Source organism: Protomyctophum parallelum (assembly GCF_964188405.1).
Source record: "Protomyctophum parallelum genome assembly, chromosome: 1".
Classification (NCBI taxonomy): domain Eukaryota; kingdom Metazoa; phylum Chordata; class Actinopteri; order Myctophiformes; family Myctophidae; genus Protomyctophum; species Protomyctophum parallelum.
The window spans coordinates 10,126,329-10,138,775 of record NC_139697.1 but is presented as its reverse complement, the minus strand read 5'-3'; the positions used below and the strand labels follow the sequence as shown (position 1 = coordinate 10,138,775).

The 12,447-nt window shown below is 42.9% G+C and overlaps 1 protein-coding gene across 1 annotated transcript in view; it reads right to left on the bottom strand.

Moving 5' to 3' along the window:
• Positions 1–3,662: 3,662 nt before the first annotated feature.
• Positions 3,663–12,447, bottom strand: part of LOC310869524 (solute carrier family 45 member 4-like) — a 56,805-nt gene continuing 48,020 nt past the window's right edge. The window contains exons 13-16 of the mRNA XM_083780303.1: positions 10,517–10,647; positions 9,841–9,909; positions 9,569–9,720; positions 3,663–9,301 (exon numbers count right to left, since the gene is read on the bottom strand). Coding sequence (XP_083636429.1) covers positions 9,115–9,301; positions 9,569–9,720; positions 9,841–9,909; positions 10,517–10,647 — 539 coding nt within the window. The 3' untranslated portion in view covers positions 3,663–9,114. The remainder of the gene's footprint in view (positions 9,302–9,568; positions 9,721–9,840; positions 9,910–10,516; positions 10,648–12,447) is intronic.

The following is a 12,447-nucleotide window of genomic DNA, read 5'->3' as shown; positions in this document are numbered from 1 at the left end:
CAATATGAGTCGACCTGACAAATAAATCATTGTAATTCTGAGCCTACCTGCAGTAACAAAACATCACCAATAGAGAGCAATGTTGGATCGTTGATAGATACATAGGTTGGATGGATACACTATGGCTGTACCCACTGTACTCTCAAAGGAGGCCATTGTCCATGCTTGCTGAAATAAATAATAATACAAATAATGATAATAACATATTAGTTGATTGAAAGCTTGAAACTGGGATGGATTTGTATAGAGTGAATAGAAGTCAGGTGAGATGGATCCTACAGTCTGTCTATGGTTCAGCCTTACCTTTCCTATTAAGCCACTAGGTCTGTTAGGACAGTGGTTCCAAAAGTGTGGTCCGGAGACCCCCTGGGGTCCTTGAGGGAATTCCAGGGGGGACCCAGCTAAATGATAATTTGGAACCAAATGGACCCTTATGAGTCTGTAACTCTGAGTTAAATTAGCTTTGATTTTACAATATAAATGGGCGGTCCCTGCAGAGATAGAAATGCTATTAAATGGGGGGCCTCTCTTATGGGGGGTCCCTGGCATATCTTTTCAAATGGGGGTCCGCAGGCTAATAAATGTCAATTTGGGGGTCCTTGACATGAAAAAGTTTGGGAACCACTGTGTTAGGATACAGGTCATATTTGAGTTGAGTAAGTAAATAAGGTTTTCAACTTGTTTGTCAAATAGAAATGAATGGCCATAGCACAGCTTCTCTTTAATTCAGCAGAATTACTAATTATTAGAAAATACTGGCATGCATGATCAATTATAGGGTTATAGATCTGAGGGAAATATTGTAGCCTACTTTTACTCCACTACAATAATTTGAAAAACTATAGTTACTAGTTACTTTGTAGATTTTTATTACAAAACATATAATTATAACCACTTCAGATTTTTATACATTTGAAAATTTTAAATGATTCTGCATAGTGAGTATTAAATTTTGATGCCAATACTTTTGTACTTTTAGTCAAGTACATTTAGAATTCTGGACTTTCACTTGTAGCCTAATGGGAGTAGTGATCTACATTGACACGTTTTAAGTAAAGAATGTGAGACTTTTCCCACCACTGCCTGCAACCCATAGCCGGCAACCTAAATCTAGTAAACTGTAGTAGCCTACAGGTAGAAATCTCTCTCTGAGAGAGAGAGACGGCTCACGGCTTGGGAAGCCAAGCCGTGGATATACACGGCTTAGAGTATATACTCTAAGCTTGGGGCGAGCCTCCTTCACTTTTCGAAAAGTGTTAATGTAATTGTCCAACAGAGGGCAGTATGTGACAGGTTAATCTACCTCTCTTTATCTACCTCTCTATACCAGTGGTTTTCAACCGTCTTCATATCAAGGCCCATTATTTATTCAGCATTTGAGTCACGGACCACCATGTGATGAGATTTAGCCTCTCAGACACAAAACTAAACAATATTTTGTATAAGATTTGTTTGTATAAGATTGTCCACAATGCCATGCTCATGCTGTATTGATGTTTGTACCATTTGGAGAGATAACAGGCAAACGTTGATGAAAATAACAATTCTTCTACATTCTCTAGATTTCTGTAGAGAATGCAGAATGTGTGTGTGTGTGTGTGTGTGTGTGTGTGTGTGTGTGTGTGTGTGTGTGTGTGTGTGTGTGTGTGCGTGTGCGTGTGCGTGTGTGTGTGTGTGTGTGTGTGTGTGTGCGTGCATGCATGCGTGGCCTCAGCCGCCTCACTCTTTCTCAAACTGACCGACACTGAGTACAAACAATAAGGTAAATCATAAATATACATATATATTTACTACATGTAGTTCATTAACCAGGGCTGCGTAGCGGCCTGAACTCTATAGGCTACATGTGAGGCCTGTTGTGTCTAGTATATAGACACAACGGCCATGTATACCATGATATCCCTGTCAAACAGTGCTGTGCGAGGGGCCTGAATGATGTGAAGGAGCCTGACATCCCTGTGACAGGGATGTGACATGGCCATGTGGTGGTAACATGTTACCATATAACAAGAGGCCATAAGTTAACTTAACGGACCTGTTACAGGGCACGTGCATGCCATACATGGTTGCATCTTGTTGTTGGCTTGTAGACGTGTTGTTTTAGGTAAGCAACACGGTATAAATTAGGCTTTAATTAGTAGCCTTTCCAGAGATGCTCCACCTGTATAGTAGGCCTATCTCTGCACCCCCCTTTAAAAAACAGCTGAGAAACATTAACTTAAACCCTCAATATTTAAACTTTAGCTTTCTTCACCTCTCTCTCTCTCTCACACTGCCTTAGCAGTGGCATATTGTGGTGTTTTACTTTTTGAATGGCCATATAAAATGTGTTGCCAGATGCTCACATCAGAGCTACGTACATAGCAGGACAGTGCAGTTGACTCCGGCTTTGAATATCTACACGAGCATTCATGCCAACAGCTCTGCAACTGCAACACACGCAACTGTGTGTGTGTGTGTGTGTGTGTGTGTGTGTGTGTGTGTGTGTGTGTGTGTGTGTGTTGCTTGTGTTTGTGACATTCTGGAGCAAGATGTGAACAAGGCTTACTCTGGTGGCTACACAGTCACAGTGAGGTGCCACACACACACACACACACACACACACACACACACACACACACACACACTCTGGGTCAGAGGCACCCCTCTCTACTGAAACACCAGAAGAGGATCGTGAAAGTGCTGCGTATGTGTGTGTGTGTGTGTGTGTGTGTTGGGGCCTCAGCCTGACCTTAACTCACATGTGACACCAAAGGGGAGTTAGGCAATATTATATTTGTGTGTGTGTGTTGTGGTGTGTGTGTGTGTGTGTGTGTGTGCGTATGTGTGCATGTGCCTGCCTGTCAAAGAGCTCTCTGCACGAACAGCAGACAGAATTTTCCACTCCTCACCACTTCTGTCTGCCTGCCTGTCTGTCTGCCTGCCTAATGTCTAGCGTTGGTAAGCAGTTTGTAGACGCTGAGTCAAAGTGTTTGTCAAGTGCAATGTTAATACAGGCCAATAGGTCACTACACAGTCAAATGTTCATTTAACATTAGAAATGGATAAATTATTGAGGGTCTTTGTTGAATTATATCGATATATTTTGCTGTGCACTCACTGCACATAGATGTGATGTGTAAAAATAAACGACTAGTGCTGCTGCTGTACCATTATTGCTCCAGTTGACAATGATGTTGAATGTTTGTACCTTTGTAATGTTGTAAAGAAATACTTCTTTTAGTTGCCATGGCATATATCTTTTAGACATCAAATACAAGTCTCATGGAATTTACCTACCAATGTTGCTAGTGTCTGCCGATCAAAATTAAAATTATGCAATACTTTTGGAATTTGAAAAGGATATACCAACATGGTTAAGCATGTTTCTGTGGGATGCAGTATGCATACAGTAGCTTAGGTTAATGTATCCACTTATTTACTGGAGCAAGACTTAACTTGTGAAACGGCTGGCCCTTCTCCAAGTCCCTTCAAGTTTCTGACTTACAGACACCTTGTGTAAAAAGCAGCAGTGCCTCATGGGAGAGATGACACTATTATCAAAAAACACTACTGTATATAAATGTGTTTATACTGTATAGAATACCAGTGTTCAGTTAACTCAGAGTGTACAAATTAATCCAAATAAAGTTAATGATTGAAATAAAACAGGAGACAGTCAGTTTGTTTCTGAGTAGATCTTTAAAGGTGCGTTCCTTACAGTGTTTATCCAGAGTCCTACATATATGAAGGCTCAAGCATATTTACACAACGTATAGATATATACAGTCCTTATATAGAAAAACAAAACTACTAACAAAAATAATCAGCTTCTTATAGCAGCAAAAAAAAGAAGGAACTAAAAAGAAATATATATTTACAACGTTTTTTCTCTCTCAGATGACAAGGCATATAATATAGTACACAGCACAAGCTTCATCTTCCCATTCTTAAGTATTCGTAATCTCTGAAGATATATATGGGCAACTGTCGCAATCATGCTCGACACACAGAGTCTGCTAAACACAGAGTCAGAGGTACACAGAGTTTGGTCTGGTTGGATCATCACCTGTAACAGTGTTGTAAAATCACCATGACGACATGGCTCTATGCACAGAAGCCATTTTGGAAAGAACTAGAGGTGTTAACAATGATACTAATTAAGTAGCTCTGTTCCATTATGGTCAGAACAGAACCAGAGTGCTGCTATTGTGCATGTTGCCTCACTGGAAACACTGCTACACCAGTGGGTCTCACTGCCTGGTTGAGTGGGTTCCAAATGGCCCCGTATGGGTTTGTAACTCTGAGTGTGTACATATGGAACAAAATGGACTCGTAAGGGTCCATTTGGTTCCATTTGTACACTCTCAAAGTTATGGCCTGGGAAATTAAAAAGCCATTGTACGAAATGCAACAGAGCCTTAATTAGTATTCGTTAACACCTGCAGCGACGGCTCCAGAAATGTGTAACTGGGGGGGGGGGGGGGGGGGCTATGGGGGAGCTGGCTATTCAGAGCGGGGGCTAATGAATTTTGTGGGGAGGGGGTCTTAGCCTCCATCAGAGGGGGCTAAAGCCCCTCCTAGCCCCCCTCTTGGAGCTGTCCCTGAACACCTGTGAAGGAAGTTCGGAATAGGCCCGGAAGTAGGAGGAGTTATTTCCAAAATGGCATGGTGAACAGGATCCTGGAGCAAACACGGCCACCATTAATAAAAGGTGCACTGGCAAAACTCTGTCTACCTGCGCTTCTGTCAAAGTAAAAGAACAGCGACTAGAGGAGACATCTTCAAATGAATTAGAACAATTAAATGGAGACAGAATGGGTGGAGACAACCTGACGATCACCTCCGGTATTTCAGCCAAAGATTAAGTGTAAACCTGATGATTGTGAAGAACACAGAACGAGAATCAAACTGTCATGAGATGTTAACACACTTTCCAGCGCACACGTGCACACAGTCTCTCTCACACACACACACACACACACACAGTCTCTCTCTCTCTCTCTCACACACACACACACACACACACACACACACACACACACACACACACACCTCTTCATTCTGTAACATATCTCCTGTTAACAGTAACAGCAAATAGAATCTAAGATTTTCAATATATTCTTCTTTTAAATAAAGTGAATGAAAGTGTCCTTTTTAAACAAGAAAGCTCAAAAAATAAATATCCACAGTTTGGATGTTTTTTTTCTTCTTTTTGCAAGACAATTAAATGATTTCTCTCTCTCTCTCTCTCTCTCTCTCTCTCTCTCTCTCTCTCTCTCTCTCTCTCTCTTTAAAACTATGTATGTGCAAGTTCTGTGCAATGTTAGACCCCTCTGTCTTGCAGAACAAAAACAAAACAATTTCAGCTGAAATCATTGTACATTCATTGATTTTACCCTTAAGTCACCTGATGGAATAATACAAAACAAAATAAAATAAAGATCTCAATCTCCCACCAGGCAGAGAGAGAGGCCACTCTACCTTGACATTCCAGAGTTCTACAGTGAGTGGCTCGGGACATTAAGGAAAAACCCCATACCACACACTTCCCATTGTATTTACAGTATACCCAAACACCCAAGTTGCACTTCCCAAGTTTCAAGGCCTGGTGTTTCTCCCCCTACACCTTTAAAAACATATCACATCAAGTTAAACACACGTGTGAGAATAGTGAAGGACCACACGCATCTTGTATTACTTTTCAAGAGCATTGTGGTGTGCGACAACCGTGTTCACCGTGGTACAAATCAACCCTAATAGTGACACACTATCGAACATGCTGCTAGTAAGACATCTTCACCATAATTATGCCGTATTGGACTGTAACAGCTATTTTGTCCCAAACTAAACTCACAGATGCACTCAAAATGACATGTGCTTTTCAAAATCCTCAAAACCCAGACCCAGGTTTTTATACACTGTGTTCAAACAAGAGCACAAGAACATCCAGCCATGCATTTAGAAAAGAAAGGTATCCCCTTGACCTAAGACAATATAAGAAAGAACAAGGTAATGATTTGTACAGGGTAAAACATGCCAAACTCTGTACTGCAATTCACATTCGTACTTAAACTGAAGTTGTGCGTGGTCATTTGCTGTATGGGCTTAGCAATTTGTCATTAAACCCATCTGCTCTTTAAATATGCACCAATGTCTGATGGGATGCGAAAGCATCTTTTGATCATTCCTGTTCTCTCTTTCTTTGTCTTAGTGTCATAGCTAGAGTGGGGGTCAAACAAGGATGCAACATACTTTTTTCTATTTCTCGCTGGAATTGTATACACACAAACGTAGCAATGGAACCAGTCAAACTGTTCTAAAAGGGCTAAACCCTCAACCACATACACCTACTTGTGAGACTCAAAGTTCACTTTTGACACAAAACAATCAGTTAAAATCTCCTAAAACCCAACAAAATATTTTTTTCCCCCCTTAAAATGTATTTTCTTAAATAAACTGCCAATGATTAGTCAAATAAAATGTTGCTGTTTATCTGTTTCAATTAACATTTTGCAACTGATTGACCTGAAAGGCAAACCAAACCCAATAAAAGTTCCTACTCTAGACTTATGCTAGCATTACTAGCTAGCAGCTCTGAAAGGAATTAACCCCCAAACCCAAAGTGATTGAGAATTGTCAAGACATAAATACACACCCCTGCCCCCTATATTATTGCAATGATTGATCTGAATTGTCAGAAAACAAAAGGAAAGATAAACCAAACATAGAACCTTGATGCTTTCAACTGCCATTCAAACTTCAAGTTTGGTTTTGCCCAGCATCGTACTGAAACATTCTAAGAAAAAAAAACACATCTTAAGATTTCAGCTTATTACTTATGGTATACACTCAATAGTTAGTAATAGTAGTAAAAAAAGGAAAAATTACACAACTTGCATGGATCTCCCGTTTGTTTTGTTATACATTTTCTCGCCTGTAAGCAGTGGGTGTAGTTCTCCTTACGCAGCTATAAACCACAGTATATCTAAGGATTTTACATGCTGCAAATAACGCTGAAAAGGTCTGCCCACCTCTCCAACAGTATGCTACCTCCTGATTCGTACATCACCTTCACCATGACCACTATACCACTGTCTGTCCTTTACGTTCACCTGAAACCATTTTGCATCCCTGCTGTTAGGCATTTGGTTCAATTCCTGTCAGGGATGCAAAATTATGCAACCAGAGGCACGTCCTCGAGACAAACCTAGTAGAATAAACACTAACCAGCTGGGAGGACGACGAAAGAAAGTATGTAATTTGAAAGGCGTCTTGTAGCATTTTGGAATTATGGCAGTGCACAAGCTGTCACTCTATTGTAAACCTGTCCGTTTGCCAGGTCATTATTATTATATATATTTCTGGTGTGTGGAATTCTGCCAAAGTTACACATCTTTCCTTCCCTCTGTCTTTCTCTTTTTTCACCCCTCTTCTCCTTTAATAAAAGGCAGGCTTATTATCCAACCAGCTGTCTCAAAGTGATCCGCCGTGCAGCAGGTGAAATCCGTGCTTCTATTTTCTTCTGATTGTTTAAACTGATCAGGATGGAGGGGCCACCAGTGACTGACCCCAGGTCAGGTAGGTAATCCCGTCCATCTTGTACCCTGTGCTGGAGTACAAATGTAATACTGACAATTTTAGGATTGGGATTTTACACAACATTTTTGAAGTGACACTCCTGGGACATGCTGAGAAGTACACTTTGCAGCAGGGACGGGTGTCCTTAAAAGGTCATTAGAAAAGAACCCAAACTGAGTCAATGGGGTATTTGTCCTGGCATGCAGGGTCAATTAGACCCCAGCATTTTGTCTAGTCTAACAGAGCGCTTGTCGAAGTGGGGTCCAGGGACCTCCAGAGTTCCTTGGGGGCTTCCAAATGGACCCTTAGAGATCCATAACTCTGAGAGTAATTGGTATACAAATGGAATGTGGCCTAATGCAAACCAAACGGATGGTTCTTGAAAATAAAACATTTGAGAGCCACTATTTTGGGACTCCCATTAAGTCAATTCTTTATCATTCCACAACCCAGGTTCATTGAATAGAGTAGCACTCAAAGACACAGCTGCCTAAAATCCCCTCCTGACCCACATTCACGCATTCAGCAAAACCCAAGAAACCCCAGACCCATTTTGGGTTCCGCTTTGCAGTTGCAAGGAACGCTGCCTTATAAGGTCCCTACAGTCTTAAAGCTACAGCCGAAGAGTACTGCAAGAGTCCACAGAATAGGGCGTGTTTGGCCCTAAACACGAGGCTTCATTTGGTGAACACAGTGCCTCGGCAGGAGACACCCAGTCAGCAGGCGCACTCTCATCCATCGACTTCACCATCCACAAACGACCATTCAATCAATACAGTCAGTTGAGGAAGAACTATTTTCAGCATTATTAAATGATTGCAACTTCGAGGACCGAATGTTCATTATTCAGGTTTTCACCAATTGACGTAGACTCCGATGATAATGAAGACGGAAGGAGGTGTGTGTGTGTGTGTGTGTGTCAGTGCCCTGAAGTTTCCTGTTCAGGCGGCTGCTCAATAGCACCTCCTACAGGCCCTGAGAGAGAGCGAGAGAGAGAGCGAGAAGGCAGTTCCTCTCCCTAACAAATATATCCTCCTTTCCAACGAGATGTATAAATTGAGGTCTGAACCAATCAGGCAATCATGTTGGTCCTTCAGAACACTTAAGAGTTATTCACTTCTACCCAACATCACTCAACCATGACGCAAATTTCTAGAAGTTCCTGTGAGCCCAGAAATATGTGTGGGCCACACCATACTCGACCAGTAGATACCAGAATGGACCAGTTCATACAAGACTGGACCAGTCTAGACTAGTGCACCAGCAGCATTTGGCACCTCCAGTACCAAATCAGAGCAGACCAACATCAACTCTCTCTCTCTCATCCGTGTCTGTCATTTAGGAAACAACTAATTTCCTAGCATTCATTCATCATCGTGGACTGGGGGAGGCGGGGGGGGGGGGGGGGGGGGCTAGGCAAGGGGGTGAGTGAAGCAGCATCTTTGAGCTCTGGCATTCATCGTGCGAACGGTGCGATGATGTGGTGGACAGTGATGTAATCCGTTTTCAGTGGTCAACCCGTCATCTCCCGCTTGCTTCAGTCTGGCCGAGCGTTCACAGACTGGACTCGTTCTCCATGTGGCAGGTGGCGGTGGTGGAGGTGGTGGTGGCCGTGGTGGCCTTGCCGTTCTTGTTGAGTTTCAGGAAGGTGGGTTTCTCTGTGACTCCGCTGCCGTTACCGTGCTCCGCCGCAGCCGTCGTCAAGGCCCGCTTCTCTGACGCTTTGGCCGACTCGCCCTCCCTGAACCAAACCACGATTACAAGAGATTAATTATTTTTTTAATGAATTAACAAATCTGTTCAGATCCTGAGCCATGACTGTTTCATGCCAAAGCTTTGTGGCTTACGTAACTTATAATTTCATGACCACACACGTACCCGCCAAGTGCCCCGTGAGGCTAACAACACACGTACGCGCCAACTGCCCCGTGAGGCTAACCACACACGTACGCGCCAACTGCCCCGTGAGGCTAACGTTCTGCTAATCCCAGAAGTAGTTTGTACTCACCCGGGAGGAGCAGGGTAGATGACCAAGAAGCAGGCGGTGAGGAAGCCCAGCAGAGAGCCCCCGGAGGCCACCATGGGAATGACACTGACCGTGCCCACCGCCTCCACCACAGAACCCAGAGCCGAGGCCACCAGGATCTGACTGATGTACACCTGGAGAGCCATAACAACATCACAACATCACACACACAGCAGGGTCACTTTAAATCTGGAAGAGGAAAGAATGAAACACATTAAAACATGTGAAAGCAACAGGAAGGTAAGAACGCCCACCTGGCAGGATAGGATCGCACAGTCGATGCCGAAGCCTCTCCGAGAGTTACCAGGACTGTGCTGGATGTACTAGAGAACAGAGAGATCAATGTCAGGAGCTCCAATGACCATTTCAAAAGTGGTGTTAAGGAGTATATGGTTGCTGTTGGGAGGAAACCTCCTAACTCCATTTTAGATTTTCTTTTTGCATAAATCAGTGCTATTGAACACCCTTTACGTCTGTGTGTTGTTTCTAAAATATTGAACCAATGAAAAGTAGCCAAAAAACACTTTGGACAAAACCTCTTTACTCCATTGGACCCGCAAACTGTCTGCTAAGGCAACTAACTCCACCGCCTCTCCCCCTCTCATGGAAGTAATTGACAATAAAGTCACAACATCAACTTTAATGAGGCAGTATTGCTTTGTTTTCCAAATATAAGGTTTTCTGAAAGAATATTCAGAGATTTGCGCCACATGTTTCACACAATCTTTCAAAAATAGCAGACCTACAAGCTCGTAGCTCGTGAGCTTGTAGATCTGTTATTTTTCAATAGCTAAAGTATAATGCTTACAACACCAAAAGGGGTTCCGGCCCAGAATGGGTTAATTTCCTGAAAAATGAACATTTTGGAGTTAGGTGGTTTCTTCCCGACAGCAGAGACATGCATGTAGGGCGAGCATGTACTGCATGTACCTCTTTCATCTCGTGGTATTGTCCTAGCAGAGCGTAGGGACAATAGGAGATGCTCATGGAGATGACACCCATGGTGCTGATCATCACCATGGCAACATACACGTTAGGGAACATCGCCATGACAGCCGTTCCTGTGGAGAACAAAATAAAACTTCAGTAAATAAACGGCGTCCAGTTACTGGACAGCTGCTGTGTCTCCTACCAAGACCTGTCCAGTTACTGGACAGCTGCTGTGTCTCCTACCAAGACCTGCCCAGAGCCGCTAGACTAGTCATTGGTTAGACCAGTCATTAGTCCTATATCTCAAACCCTCACCTCCCACGGGGCAGCACACCTAAACCTAACCTTAAACCATGTCTAACCAATGACTAGTCTAAACTAAGTAATAAAGTATGCACCCCAGCTGCTGTGCCACTGCCTCCTACCAAGACCTGTTCTCATGGATTGTTCTCCAAAATGACCACTTGACTAATGAACCTGTGAAAATTCGTTACGAGATCTGATTGGTTTTCTGAAATGTTCTTAAAATTACGGAACAAATCCTAATGTTCCGACATCCGATTGGTTCCTTAAACATGTTTTGGACCCCTATCCAAATTGGACCTGTGAAATTCGTTACGAGTTCCAATGTGATATCGTGGAACCGACACAGACTGTTGGGTATTATAATATAATTATGGATCTGATAAACCTAATAATTTTATTACCAGTAGATAGCGGTTATAGGTTCTAGGAATCTAGCAGCTACATATCAGTCATAATCGTGAACCTTTGATGTGCTCTCTCAACTCATTAAACTCAGCGGGCAGCCTGGCACGCATGACGAGCTCAACCGCTCCCCCTTACTTTGCGCTGTAGTAATCTGATCCTAGGTCAGCCTAAATCATCACGGGAGCTACAGTCTGTCCTGAACAGCGCCGAGTACGGGGGTCCTCTCGGATCAAATCGTGTATGACACAGAATAACAAACGAGACACAGGATCCGAGGTAATAGACTCTGAACCGACCTGGACCTACAGTAATTGACCATAATAAAACACGGACCTGACCTGAATCTTGGGTTCAGGTAGACCCCCGAAGGTCTATTGTTCTACTAAACATGGTTCTATTTGACTCTGCAGTGGTACATACCGATGGAGAAGGTCTATTGTTCTACTAAACATGGTTCTATTTGACTCTGCAGTGGTACATACCGATGGAGAAGGTCTATTGTTCTACTAAACATGGTTCTATTTGACTCTGCAGTGGTACATACCGATGGAGAAGGTCTATTGTTCTACTAAACATGGTTCTATTTGACTCTGCAGTGGTACATACCGATGGAGAAGGTCTATTGTTCTACTAAACATGGTTCTATTTGACTCTGCAGTGGTACATACCGATGGAGAATCCCAACGTTCCCAGGATGTAGATGACCTTGAAGGTCTATTGTTCTACTAAACATGGTTCTATTTGACTCTGCAGTGGTACATACCGATGGAGAAGGTCTATTGTTCTACTAAACATGGTTCTATTTGACTCTGCAGTGGTACATACCGATGGAGAATCCCAACGTTCCCAGGATGTAGATGACCTTGAAGGTCTATTGTTCTACTAAACATGGTTCTATTTGACTCTGCAGTGGTACATACCGATGGAGAAGGTCTATTGTTCTACTAAACATGGTTCTATTTGACTCTGCAGTGGTACATACCGATGGAGAAGGTCTATTGTTCTACTAAACATGGTTCTATTTGACTCTGCAGTGGTACATACCGATGGAGAATCCCAACGTTCCCAGGATGTAGATGACCTTGAAGGTCTATTGTTCTACTAAACATGGTTCTATTTGACTCTGCAGTGGTACATACCGATGGAGAATCCCAACGTTCCCAGGATGTAGATGACCCTAAACATGATTCTATTTGACTCTGCAGTGGTACATACCGATG